Below are 14,944 nucleotides of genomic sequence, written 5' to 3' on the forward strand. Positions count from 1 at the left end.
CCAGCTACAGTCCATGGGGTCACAAAGAGTCAGACACGACTAACACTTTCACACATTCACTTTTTTTTTTTTCATATTTTAATGTGAGGAACACAAGGTAGCAGATAGAATAGGGAACTCTTATTGGGAAGTAACTAAAATGATGCACTAGAAAGCACAAAATATACAACCAGGAGTTTAAGGACAGAAGGAAAGGAAATTGAGTCAGGTTTAGCTAGTGGAAAGGACTCAGCCAAAATCCCAGAGAGCAGGCGACACTGCGAGGGATTGTGCCAGGACCATAAAACAGCCAAAGATGGAGTCTGGCTCTCCCATCAAGTCGAGAATACAGGTTAGGGTTTCCTTTGGCTCTTCTTTTAAGGAGTAAAACAACCAGAAAGCAATTTCAGGGGCTCTTCTTTCTCTTTTCATTCTCTTCATTTGCTGTCTGAGTCCTAAAATAACCCTGTTTTGTCCACCAGTAAAAAAGTGCCTAAAATCATTCGTTCATCCAATCATTCATTCATGTTCTTCACAAGGTAAGCTGCTCCGTCTAATTTATTGGCAAAATCCTGCAACATGTAGGATGTGTGCCATCCAGCCGGCAAACAATAGGTACCAATAAACATCAGTTGAATAAAAACCAATTAGTGAAAGAATGAAGAAATGAAGATACTATAAATGTCTGTTGTTACAAAACACTGCAGCTTTAAAGAAAACACTATGACCTGCCAATTGATTCCCAAACATAAATGACTGCAATCAGAATGGTTAAGACTTTGATCTAGGATACAGGACTAAGAAACCTAGAGAGCTTGAAGTGGAAAGAGGCATGGCTCGACAAAGGGACAGCTGAGAACACAGAAAACAAACAGAACTTTGCAGAGACTTCACAGCTTTGTCAAAGGAAGGTTCTGTTTACCATCAGCTGGGAGGAGACAGACAGCAGCGTGGTGGAAATATGTTTGTTGTATTTGCTGCCAAGCTGCAGAGTTCAATTTCCAGGAATTTTGGGAGGTTTAGTATATGATTTAAACATCCTTATATAGAATATTTTTTCCTTCTAAAGATCCTTTTTACCATCTTGGCCATTTTTTTAATTCTCAATAAGAGATCATTAAGTCTATTTGAAATCTGCTGCTGCTGCTGCTGCTGCTAAGTTGCTTCAGTCGCTTCCAACTCTGTGCGACCCCATAGACGGCAGACTGAGCTAGGGAATAGGAAATCTACCTTAGTTTCAAACTTTAAAAAAATACCTATACCAATACCTATGCTTTGAAATATCATACTGCTTTCTGGAAATTTAATATTAGAATACAGAAAGCAAAATCAAATTATAAATCTACTTTTCTAAAAGATGCTGAAATATTTTGGAAGATAACTTATAGACTTAGATTTTATATTTTAAACTATCCTTGAATATTCTAGAAATACATATGTACATTGCTTTCCATTTGTGTTCATTTCACAGACTTAGATAAAATAGCCCCCTGGCCTATATATATATATATATATATATATATATATAGCTATATGTATATGAATATTTATTTGACTAAACAACAGGTATTCTTTAATTCAATACTAAACTATTTTATTATTTTTCTCTGGCTAATCTATTATAACAAAGAAATACTGGCTTTTCATAAGTAAAGCCTCCTAGTCCTTCTTATCACTTCCTTGCTGGCATCTCAGAAATTAGAGTGATGAGTGGTCAATGATAAGGAGAAGAAGAACAGAGAGGAGGAAAGAGAAAATAGACAAAACAGGTGTTACCAAAAAATTAGGACAACAGCCCATAACCTAGCACCTGGGCTCCAAACTCTGTTCTACCACTAAGTGACTCGGGCATCAATGTTCATTCACCTATAAAATGAATATCAGAGTCAAACATTGCTAAGAGTCCCACTGGCTCTGCAGTACTATATGACTTTCCATGAGGTAAGACTTCTTTTCCTTTCACCTGAAATTCCTAGTTAAAAACAACATATCACTATTTTATCTGTCCCGAATATCATGACTATTAACACCATCTCTAGCTGCAACCTAGGAGATCACAAGCCCTGTAATACCTTAAACTGGCATCTTCTGTATCCAAAAGAAAAAATGGGCTGGAGCACATACTCATAAGGGCTGCACGGCAGACTTTAGAAATGAGGCCTGCACATGTCTACTCTGTAAAACAGCCTTTCTGACTTTTGACCTGCCTTAGTATTATTTGAAGCAGCTTACTGACATTGCCAATAACATCACACATAATAGAACACACATCTTGTAAGTGAACCACAGATAGTGCCAGGCAACATAAAGAATTCAGGAAATACACACTTAAAATGTAAACTGTGTCAACAGAATAGCTACTGAAGGATCTGGAAGCAAACACACAAGCTGCTTCTCTGAGGTTAAGTAACCACATTTTAGGATTCCTCAATGGCTGCTGCCATAGTCTTGCTTTTAAAAGCCTCCATAATTTCACAAGACATCATGTTTAACAAAAGGCCACATCTATTTCCCCCAATAAAGATTTAGTTTAACATTACTGGATATTTTTAGGGCACAGAAATAAAGCATGCCTTCCAGAGGTTGGAAAAAAGAGAAAAACAGCCTTCTAGAATTAGTTGGTACCACTATTCTGAAGCTTGTACTGTCCTTTTCAATCCTTGCAGAGAAACAATTAATAAAGGAATCCATTAAGACCTGATTATTGATGCTAAAAAAGGAAGGTAGAATTTCAGTCCTTTGAAGTAACTGAGAATGATTCGGGCCTCATTACAGAGATATAATCTACATTCATACATTTATGTTAGTGATTCAAATCTGTTGGGAGAGATTGAATTCCGTTAAATAGTGCATCTTTCCTGTGGAACTTTTCTCAGGCTTTCTCCAGCTAACCTAAGAGGTGACCTAACAATGCAAAGCAGTGGAGTATTTAGGGATTCGACTGTGCTATAAAAGAAAGGCTGTACAGAAAAGAGAGAGAAGAATGAGATATAATCTAAAAAGCTATGTCAGCTTTTCCTTTGGGCTGTTTCCTAAATGCCCTTCCTGTCATCACGATGTACAGAAGAGCTGCGAAAGGGCTCTAGAACTTTTAAACACTGCACCTGCTGCAACCAGGTTTTAATACGGAGTTTTCAAGATGTGTTTTTCCCACTTAAGACAGAATAAAAACACAAAGTTCTAGCTTAAAGGTTTGAACAGCCTCTTCTCCTGGATAAGAAAGTTGAAAGATGTCTGTATGTGTGCTGCCTGTGTGAAAGAGACAGAGAGACACAGACACTATTTTGAGATTGGAAGGTGGGGTGGGGGGAGATGTCTATTGTCAGTTTAAAAAAAAAAGTCTCTTAAGCTGGCACCAATATTGTTGATGTCCAGTGTAGAGAAACCTCAAAATAATAACTTCCTGTGTTTTGTAACTTTTCATGCCAGGATCTTTATTGTATGGTTTCATCAAACATAACTGTTAAAAAAGTGTAGTTTTAATTAGTTGTGCATTCAAACATTTGGATTCTGCTGAACAACTGAACTGAAACTCTAGTTCCTCAGCAACATTAGGCTTTTTTTTTTCAGGCATTTTTTTCAGCTCAGGTATAAAACCGTGAACTAGAACATTGAAATTAGTACCATGAGCTTTTTTTTCTTTTTAAATATCCAAGCTTTAATGAAAGAACCAGACCTGTTTGATACAGGCTGTTTATTTGCTTAACTCTCTAATTAAGAGCTACAGAAATCAGAGCTAATTATATTAAATATGAAAATCTACTGTGTCAACCACATTGTTAAAGTCTTCTAAATAAGCATTGTAGTGTTTTTTTTTTAATAATGCAATTAAAATCCTGGTTCTAGTATTAAAATGTTCTGTTTCAAAGACCCTGAATGCACAGGAAAATAGAAGAGCGTGCGTGTAAAGTCATTTATCAGGTCACCAAACAATGATTTGCAATATACCTAAATCCCATTTCCAAAGCTAGATTTTTTTTTCCTTTGCATTTGCTCCTGTTCAGTGTAGACTGAGACCAAACGCACATTGTAGGGGCTGTGGTTTGTAGTATATACACAAGCTCGCCTGATTAATTCTCTCCAAATTACAGTTTCAGAAGTCAAACTCCCAAGTTCATCTTGAAGTGATTCTCCCTCTTAAAATAACTGCCTAAAAATTAGTTTGAACCATATGAAATTGCCACTTCTGAAGGTCAAAAACCATAAAATATTGGCAATTTCATGTGTCCAACTGCCTCACATAAATACTTTATATGATTTATCTTCAGTGGCTCCTCCCGGTCAGGCTCTCCCTAGTTTAGAGTCGTTCTTGAAGAGAATCTGCAGGAATTCTCTCAGATTTGAAAGGATTATCACAGTATCTCCTTCTTTGTGCCTCTTAATCCTTGGCAAAGGCTTCCTAGTCTGGGACTTGATTCCGTCTGTACCTGAGACACGAGCAAGTCTGTCAGCGATGAAGGAGTCGCGGTGGTGAGTGAAAAAAAAAAGAGGGTGACTGGTGGTGCAGTATTATTGTAAAATAGAGCCTTTTAAACATTAAAATTGAAGCCAGAAGGAGAAAAAAAATACCCCTTCATGGCAAAGTGCAAAGGAAATTGCCTACCAAAACAGAATATTCTGCCAAATCCTAAGGTTAAATCTTCGCAATCTCAATAAAGGCGAATTCGCTTTGAAGTGCACGCGTTCTTCTGTAAATGACCCTTGTGAGCAATTAGAAATCGGTCATTTCGGTTCCTGATTTCATTTGCGCTGAGAGGGGTGACTTTTAAGGGTGGTGATAAATCTCCCTGAGCTTAAAAGGCAGAGAGGGCCAAAGTGTGAACTTTTTACTTCAGCAACGGAAGCGAGAAATCAGAGATTCATTAAAGCAAGAGACCTCCTTGGAAGCTGGCAGAAGAGGAGGAAAGGAAGCTAATTATGTCTTCCTTTTCTCTGCTTGCCCCACCAGTTTATAATCTGCTGCTTTAAAAGGTTTATCCTCAGCATCTTCTGCTTTCTCCCTCACCCCTCCCCTCCTGGGAGCGAGGGGAAAAAAAAAAAGTCAGCCAAGCACCAGGCTCCAGGTGGCTCTCAAGTACTTCACTGCCAAAAGAAAAAAAAAAAAAAAAAAATCGTACGGTGGAAAACAAGTGAGAAAGGGGCTCCCCAGAGGAGACTGGTTCAGACTGGAAGGCAGCAACATTCGGAAAGCGCGAGGATACAGCTCACACCGGTCACCCGCGCGCCGAGCACAGGGACGCTTTCGCTGCAACTAGCCCGAGCTGGAGGCGCTGGCGGAGGCTGCAGGCTGCGGCGGCCCCGGGGGCCGGGCAGGGTCCCGCAGCCCCCAAGCTCCGGGCAAAGGCATCACGCTCCCTTCTCCCGGCTCCCCTGCTCTCCCCCGCTCTCCCAGCCCCTTCCCCCTCCCTCTTCTTGGCGTTCCCAGCAGCCGAGGGTTTCAGATGTCCCACCGCCGTTTGACCCCCCCCCCCCCCCCCCCCCCCCCCCACCTCCGCTTCTCCACCCCTGCAAATGAGGTTTGACCAGCGGAGGCAGAGCCCACCTCTGGCTTAGAATCACTGACATTTAGACTCCAGGCTTCAACCTGTTTACAAGCGGGCTTTCCAAAGGAAGGGGGGTGCGGGGGGAGGGAAAGAGGGCCAAACAAAACACCAACCGCCATCCCCCCCGCCACCCCAAACAAGAAGTGACTTTCTGGAGGCTTCAAATCAACAGGCACCACCAAAAAGAGAAAGCAACAGGGAGAAGAAAACAACGGCTACCCCGGCAGCCGCCTCCGGTTCTGACAACTCCGAGGGACACACTTTCAGAGCTGGCTAGCGAACGGGGGCTGGTGCGGAGAGGGACTGGACACTGCCAGCCGCACCGGGGCGCAGATAGCTCCCCCAGCCTCCCACCCCAACCCTTTTGGGTTTTGTTCACCGTGCTGTCATCTGCTTTTCAGACTTTTTTTTTTCCCCCTGCATTTAACATGGTGAAGAAAGGAGTGAAGAAGAGAACAAAGTAAACTCCTGGGGGAGTGAGGAGGGAGACTGACCCACACCACCACCACCACCACCAGCTCCTGCTACTGCGGCCACCCACGTCCACATTCATCAGGAGACCCAGGGCGCGCGCGGCGGCGGATCCGAGAAAGGAGCGAGGAGAGGCAGCCGGCCCTTCCGCGGAGTTATGGATGTTGGTGCTTTCACTTCTGGCCAGATCCGAGCCCAGAGGGAGCTAACCAGTGGCCGCCACCTCCAGCTGTCTCCTTGCCTCGCACCAGGTCTTACCCTTCCAGTATGTTCCTTCTGATGAGACAATTTCCAGTGCCGAGAGTTTCAGTACAATGTGGAAATGGATTCTGACACATTGTGCCTCAGCCTTTCCCCACCTGTCCGGCTGCTGCTGCTGCTTCTTGTTGCTCTTCTTGGTGTCTTCCGTCCCTGTCACCTGCCAAGCCCTCGATCAGGACATGGTGTCACCAGGGGCCACCAACTCCTCTTCTTCCTCCTCGTCCTCGTCCTCCTCGTCCGTCTCCTTGCCTTCCAGTGCGGGGAGGCATGTGCGGAGCTACAATCACCTCCAAGGAGATGTCCGCTGGAGAAAGCTGTTCTCTTTCACCAAGTACTTTCTCAAGATTGAGAACGGGAAGGTCAGCGGTACCAAGAAGGAGAACTGCCCGTACAGTAAGTAACAAATGCGTGTTCCCCTCCTTCCAATTATCCACCCCCACCCCACAAGGGGGGTAAAATCTGTTCCAGATGTGGCCAGCTAAATATTTACGTCCCCAACTCCTGTAAAATGATTAAGTGGAATACTTTCACACTAAATCACCCCCCCCACCCCGTGTATACATTGTGCTTCGCACGCCCTCCCCACGGCGCGCTCCCTCAACACCCCCACTCTCTTTGCCACCCTATCTGCCCTGTCTCCTTGGCTTGCCACTCGCGGGACCACGCAGGGCGCCCAAGAGTTCCCTCAGTGCATAGATGCCTCTCTCTGCTCCATAGTCCTTCCCCACCTCACCCCAAGGTCTCCTTTCCCTCCTTTCTGGAAATGGCTCAAGTAAACACATTTTGTTCTTTTCGCTGGCAATCATATTAAGAGTTTCAGGACAGTTTCCTCAAGCTGAAAATAATTATCCGCTGTCAATTGTAGGGACTTTATGGGAACTTTATTTAAGAGAGAAAAGTCAAATTCACTGTCGCCCCACCCCCATCTCTTTACCCCACCACCAGTGTAGACAGGAGGAAAACATTTTTCTGGTTTTGATTTTTTGTGTTGTCGCTGGTCCCTCTTGTTGGTTTGAGTGATTGCAGTTCATGAAGTTAGCTCTGCAGGCACCACCGCTGCTATTTGTCTTCTGCCTGCCTTCTCTCTTGGTAACATGATGCTCATGTCTGCATTGTCAATAGCATATGCGCTGCTTTGTGGTGTCCTGCTGTACTCGTTTCTTCTGAAACCTCTCATATTGCAGAGGCATAGTACTACAGTGCTATAAACATCTGGGACTGGAGTCACACAGACCTCACACAAATTTCATTGTCATTCTTTCATTTTCAAAGTAAAAGTCATAAGTCTGTTTCCATGGTTATAGTTTATCCCATAGGATGAGGTTTCCTCCTCGGTACAAAGTGTGCCCCCATCCTTTGATTTCTTGCCTTTTTCCTTTCTCCTTCCTTCTTTCTTTCTTTCCTTCCTTAGCTGTTTCTCTTCTTTCTTTCTTGCAGGGATGTGGGCTGGGTAGGGGGAGAAAGAATTAGAAGAGGAGGGGTGGACATTGTGTCTCTTCTTGAATCAGTCGAGCAAAGCCAGATTACACTGTTGGCTTCCTTTCCTGCTTACTTTCAAGTGGTGAGACTTATTCATCCTCTATTGATTGCAATTTGAAAGGGTCTGGAGGCTATGTAATGGCACACTGAAGACAGTAGACAATGACTTTAAACGTCTTTAATGACCATTTAGCATTATCTCCATGGTGCTTCCAAGTCACCTTTTCAAGGGACTTTTTTGTGTCAATTGTTTGGGAATTCCAAGCATATATTAATATTTGCTAGCTAACTTAAATATGAGAGTCATAGATTTCAGATTCCTTAGCCCAGAAAGTATCTGGTATTAATGGGAAAGACAGTTAACCAGAACTTAGCATTATCTTTTGAAAATAAAGATTTATAAGAGTAAGACTTACTTTTCTTATTTGTGGGCTCACATTCTAAATTAACTTATGTTCCTCCTCAGCTGCTACTTCCATGTCCTAAAATTAGCAATATGTTTACAAGTAATAAAAATATTTGTATAAGTGTTTTAAAGTATTCCATCTTATGGTTATCACCAGAGATGAACCTGTACTCCACTACCTATCTATATTTTTCCTGTTCTTATTCATTAGAAATAACTGAAATAAAGTCAGTTATGATGACTCTTTTTGCCATAATTTGTTACAGGAATTTAGTACATATGATATATAGATATTAGGTTATTGATTTGAATTTTTAGTATTTTTATTCACTTCTAAAACAAAATAGTTATGGTACCATCCAGGTAGGATGATGGGGAAGAAGTGGTCCAACACTTACTGAAGAGTAAGCTGGAACAGGGACTGAAATTTTTCTTTGTATTTTTACTTCATGGAAATAACTCAAAAGAAATATAATAAAATTTCAGAGTGTTATTCTTGAGCAAAACTTTTTTACAAATAACAATGTTATTGTTGTATTTTAAGTGTCTTTATAATGTGATATAAGGACCAATTATAGTAGTTTATTTACGTGTCTTAAATTACTCTTTTCTAAAATAATGTACACTGTGTGATTAACCATTTAGTAAGATGGTTTCCAGGGTGCACATTAAAATATATTTTTACAGTAAGAATTATCTGCAAAGAGAAAAGTATATGATTTTTATCACATAAAAACAAGTGGAAATTATTCACCTTGTCTAAAGTACACTAATACATCTTCTACGTGACAAATTATAACTGATAGTCCTCGTTAAAATTATAATACCTTATATAGTAATGCAATCCTAATCAATGGTTGAAATGAAAGGAGGTGGAGCCTGCTCTGTTAATGGCAAACCATAAATAATTTAAGCTTTCCAAGAACATCTGTATCAAGACATAGCAAGTGAATAGTAGAGGTTGAAAAAGCTTTAATTTCACATGTGGCTGGGTAATCAGAATGCTGCTATAATTTCCAGCTGGACTGATTCAGCTGAACTACATGGTATCATTAAGATATTGTCTAAATGTTGCATAATTACATGAGAACAAACTTTGCCATGCCTACAGGGTAATCAGCCAGCCAGCCCACCAAATGGTAGCCTGTTAAATATTGGGGTATCCAACCTCTGATGTTCCTTGTCCAAAACCACATTTCAGTAACATTTTCCTAAACAAGTTATTAATTGTTCTCAATGTACAAAGCTGTTCTTTTAAGGTTTGCTTATTTGAAGCTTATTATTATTTGAAGCTTAATTTTCTTTATTGCTTTTGACCCTAGTATTATTGCTGCTAAAATACAGTAATAGCTTATCTCACAGGCTACATGTTTGTGATGTCCTGAGTAATTAAATGACTGTTTTACTGGCTTTCTGCCAGCAAAATGCTAACAAAAGAGAAGTAAGGAAATCACCCATTAGCACTGCAAAATCATTTTTAGCTTCTACTTCCAAAGTTGGCTCCCAGAAATTGGATGGTTCTAAAAATAATACATATGCTAGAGAAACTCTTCTCCATTTCAAGTGACTATTATAATTTTTTAGTGGTGGGGTAATTTTTGTTTGCTCCTTTGCCATTATGTGAGAGCAGAATAAAGGGAACAGTGATGAATTATGTTTCTCCTGCTAGAAGTCTGAGAAAGCCTGAATAATTTAGAATAGCTGTGGTGTATCTGTCACTAGATATGCTCAGGCTCATTTAGGTTTGTTTTATCATTCTTTATATCTAGAGCTTTGCCCTTGAAACATTACCACTCAGCTCCAGTTCTGGCCTACTAGAAAGGCTGGATACAGCTGTTAGGTGCCCTTGCAACTGGGACTGACGGTCTTATTTCTGGATGTGAGTAAAACAGCTGTGGGTTACTCCCATGATTGTCACTTATAGACAATAGGAGTCTAGTGAAAAGAAAATGCATCCCTAAACTTGAGACAGTCGAAGATAGATATTTTCAAAATGGAAAGCCATACCACTAATTAGTACTTTCAGGAAAGGAGTATGGAAGATATTAGAGAAATCAGTGTGCACTGAGTATGCAGGCTGTGCCCTATGTCTTAAATATATACCTCATTTGACACTCATAATCATTCTATGATTTAGATAAATCCTCATTTTTCAAATATGAAAACTAACCCTCAAGAAAAGTAAATTGCCCAGGGCCATTCAACTGGAAATTGACAGAGCCAGATTCAAGCCAAAGTTGATTTGGATTTATGGCATTTCTTCTACCTCTCTACTACTGGCAACTTTGATGTCAATATATCAGAAGTAGATGCCACAGGAAACTCTGAAAAACAAATTATCCATATCCTTAATTGCTTCTTGCTATGTATACCAGTTTTTCATTAGAAGGAAATTGAAAGATACGTAAAATTTCAGTGGAGCAGAATGAACTATGTTAAAGTTATCATTGCAGGTGGCAACATGGTATCAGACAATGGTAGTGCATTCTCTGTGTGAAATATCGCTTTTAATATTATGTTTGAGAATATAATTGCTTAGGGCACACAATATACACATACATCCATCTCACAGAAGGCATTAGAAATACATGACTAAGAAAAATCCATGAATATCATAAATATAGTAATAGTTTACAGCTGAGGACCAAATGTTTCATGGTTTCCACATGTAATAAAACAATTTGATTGTAAATACAAGTGTGAAATTGGGCTGTTGAAGAAACTTCTGATGTATGACTCTAATAGGAGCAAATCTTAGAGACCTGAAGTTTTAAAACGACTACAAATCAAAAGGTACTTCACCGCATAGAAATGATAGATTATTGCCCTATACTCAATCAAGGTTTATGTTATGACTTTTTAATCAGGATTAGAGCTTATTTTGTAGGCTTTCCTAATGGCTCAAACAGTTAAGAATCCGCCTGCAATGCAGGAGACCTGGGTTCGTTCCCTGGCTTGGAAAGATCCCCTGGAGAAGGGCATGGCACCCCACTCCAGTGTTCTTGCTTATTTTAGGAAGAAGTTAAATAAGGTAAGGATATCAATTTTGAGGAAAATAAGGACTTGAATATTATCTCCTAATAAATATGTAACAGTTTTCTGGGAAGAAAACATACACAGCTATGATTTCCACTGATAACTTATTTAAGTTGTAGTTTTTTTCTAAAATTTGGTTGCATAATTTACAACTGGTGGCATTTAATCGTGAGGATTGAGGATTTATGAAGATGGAAGGCACTATTTAATGTTTACATGACACTGTCCTGTTACCTTTACTGCATTCCTACCATATGGACCCTCCACTTTGATGGATTTATCATAAGCCCATTAAAAATACACAATTACAGAGAGTTTCCTCTTTATAAACCTAATTTATAACCATCTACTAGAAGAAACTCAAGAGAACAGTTGGCAGAAATCACATGCTAATAAAGGAGTTTGAGAATTTAGAGACCTCAATCTCTAGGGTTTTGGGTAGTTTAGTAATCTAGTACCAAAAAAGTATGTATCATTCTTTAAAAATAAGTCTTTTCAATGTATTGTTTAAGCACAGAACTTAAAAGAAGAATTGTGTTTTATACAGTGAAAGAAACCCTACTGCATGCATTTTTCTTCTGCACTTTTTACTACTCAATTTAGAGAGAAAAGCATCAATCCAGGTGATTTCTTCATTTTTAATAAATTTATGGTAGAAGCTGAATGGGCATTTTAAATTCCTATACAATTACCTTAATGTTCAGAGGCAAACCCCATTTATTATTCAAATGTCTGACTTTCCACAAGCCAAAATGTTGGAAAAAAGTTGATGGCTCATTTGAAATGGAGCTAATATTCCTCACGTTTATGAGCTGTGTATGAATATCTCCGTCTCTCCTAAGCCTTAAATGTCTGTATACTTATCCAAAATTGAGTACAAATGATATTTCTTTATTATGCTTCAGAAGGAAGAGTCATACATGTGTATTAGTTCAAAGTGATTTTAATCTATCTTAACATTAATTCTACGAACTTAGCAATGAAGAGTAATTCAGATGACATTTTTAGTACTACTATTCCAACATTTGTCAGGATTCATAGTTGATGTTTGCTTAATGTAAGTAAAATATTAGCATTTCCCTCCCAGAAATTAAAGTTCTCCTTTAATTTTCCAGTAAAATTGGGCATCAATTTATGTTACTGTAATTTTAACACCGTTTTATTACAATCTAGAAAAGTAATGAACCTCATTTTGTCTTAAATTGTTTTATGCAGAAGTATCTTAATTTTTCATGTATATTGCAAAGTATTAAGATCATTTACATTTGCCATTTGAAAAATGGTGCTTGTTGCTTGGCTTTGCATACCAAAAGCACTTGCTTTTCATAATCGGCACTCTTTTTTGTCAGTGCCTGTTACTTCTACCTGTGCTAGTCAGTCACTTATAACGAATGATAACCTAGAAACGTGCCTTTAAAATCAGTGTAAGAATATATTACCAGCATCTTGGGAAGCCACCAGTGACACTCTGATACCCAGTTAATAAACAAAAAGTGTTGATGTTTTACAGAATTAGTTTAAAATCAAGTATTGATTTAGTCAGATTTTGCACAAATAAAATGTTCCCGGATATCTAAATAGGAGCCGGGTCACCCACAAAATAATGGCTTTAAAGGTCCCCTTCCTTTTAAATCAGGTCAGTTGTGTTCTTTTCTTTGAACGCTATGTTCTAATTGGGACAATAAATCAAACACGACACTCAGAGTAGATTCCCATGTAAGGTGGACAACTGGACAGTGACTTTTTACTGCTGCTAACACGTGCATCCAATTACCATTTGATAGATTCATGGTGCTGGCAGTAAAGCATTGCCTCATTTTATAATTCACCTAATAATTCTTCAACCTAGACCTGTCTACCTTTACCTATATCTAATCTGTCACTACGTGTGTTATCATTAATGAGGAATTTTCAAATGTTTAGCATGCTTCCTACAATGAACGATGACATTAAGATATTAATGAATCATTTAACTAACCATAATAGATGAGGTAAAGTATTGATTAAGTCAATATATCCCCAACTTCAAGTAACTGTCAACTAAATATAACCTAATAATATTGCTACAACTTAATTATGAATAGTGTGGGCTAACTGGAACTTAATTCTAAACAGCAAAATTTAAGAACTTTAAAAATAAATTCTAATTAAATAATCATAATGGCAAACCTAAGAATTTTTTAACAGGTATTTTTTTATGATCATTATTATTTTCTTTCAAGAACCTTATGTTGACATGTTTTCTAATCAACATATATTAATATGTTAATAAATGTATGTTAGTTCATCCTTAACTTGTTTTTGAGGCACTGCCCTTGTTTGAAGATAACTTGACATTTTCACAGAGTCTACAATTCAAGGCCCATCAACTGCTTTCTAACGTTTCTATATTGAGGCAGTTATATATCTGAAATATCAGTAGTGTGAATCCTTGATGCATTATCATCCTTTCACTACTTCACTATTTTCTCCTCCTTCTTTAGTTTTCTTTTTTCCCCCCTTTTCCCTGGTTTCTAAACCCCTTATTTTTCACTGAAGCAAGGGAAAGTCATCCATCGTCATTCCCTAGCATCCTGTGTTATGTTTAGAGCCAGTAGCCTAGTCATTTTTGGATGTATAACATCCAAAACATGTAGTTTATATTCTATGCATAAAAGTCTTCAGCAATGCAAACTCCACATACTCTAGCAGGTGCCTCTCCTCACTGAATCTCCAATAAACTCTCCCTTATCCCAGCACGCAGGCCAGTTTCTTATAGCTTTGCCATTAGTGAAGTGAGCAAACCACTTCTGACAATGGATGGTAATTGTCTGGTTACTAAGTCATCAATTTGCTTTTTCCCTTCAGGTTAAATATTCTGTTCCGGTAACACTCCCTACATGTTCATTTTACCTATCTTCTGAAAATTGTCTTAGTATATGCAACATTTACTAAATACTTTGTCAACTTTGTGAACTTCTTCCTTTTGTCTGGACTTCTATAAGAGAAAGTAAAGATGATTTAGGAAATCAAATATTACTTATATTTTAATCATCATTTACTTCAAAAAGTTGAATGCTGTTTTGGAGGTCTTTGTGCGTATGCGTGTGTGCTAAATTGCTTCAGTAGTATCTGACTCTGTGACCCTATTAACTGTAGCCCGCCAGGCTCCTCTTTTCTACGGATTCTCCAGGCAAGAGTACTGTAATGGGTTGCCATGCTCTCCCTCCAGGAGATCTTTCCGACCCAGGGATTGAACCTGCATCTCTGACATCTCCTGCATTGACAAATCAGTTCGTTATCATTAGCGTCATCTGGAAAGCCCCTTGGGGGTGTCTTCAATATTTCTAAATTCCAGAATTTTACTTAAATTATAAAGTGCCTCTGTATAACCCTGCCAATTGTAGCTCTCTGAAATGAAACCCATGTTCTCATTTTAATACTGGTTATCAAAGAAGAAAAATGTAAAATGTATGTGCATTTGTATTTTAGGTTGACCAAATGTAGAAATGCACATAGCTTTATTAGAAAGATACTGAGAAACTGATAGGAGCTAAAATTTAAATTCATAGCATATGTGTACTCAAATACTTCTCTCAAGAAAGAACTTTTGGCACTGATTGCTGAATTAGATTTATTTTTATTATATGCAGAATCTGACTATTTACATATGTTTGATTGATTTGTTACTATGATAATAATTAAAAGCCAAGCTTCTTTCTACAATTAGTTTCAAATTATATAGATAGGCAGATATAGATAGATGGATTCCCAAACCCTAAATAGCTTT

At 38.8% G+C, this 14,944-nt stretch overlaps 1 protein-coding gene across 1 annotated transcript in view; it reads left to right on the forward strand.

Moving 5' to 3' along the window:
- The first annotated feature begins 4,923 nt into the window (after nt 1-4,923).
- Nucleotides 4,924-14,944, forward strand: part of FGF10 (fibroblast growth factor 10) — a 96,422-nt gene continuing 86,401 nt past the window's right edge. Inside the window, 1 exon segment of the mRNA NM_001009230.1 lies at nt 4,924-6,647. Coding sequence (NP_001009230.1) covers nt 6,308-6,647 — 340 coding nt within the window. The 5' untranslated portion in view covers nt 4,924-6,307.

Source organism: Ovis aries, chromosome 16 (genome assembly GCF_016772045.2).
Source record: "Ovis aries strain OAR_USU_Benz2616 breed Rambouillet chromosome 16, ARS-UI_Ramb_v3.0, whole genome shotgun sequence".
Lineage (NCBI taxonomy): Eukaryota > Metazoa > Chordata > Mammalia > Artiodactyla > Bovidae > Ovis > Ovis aries.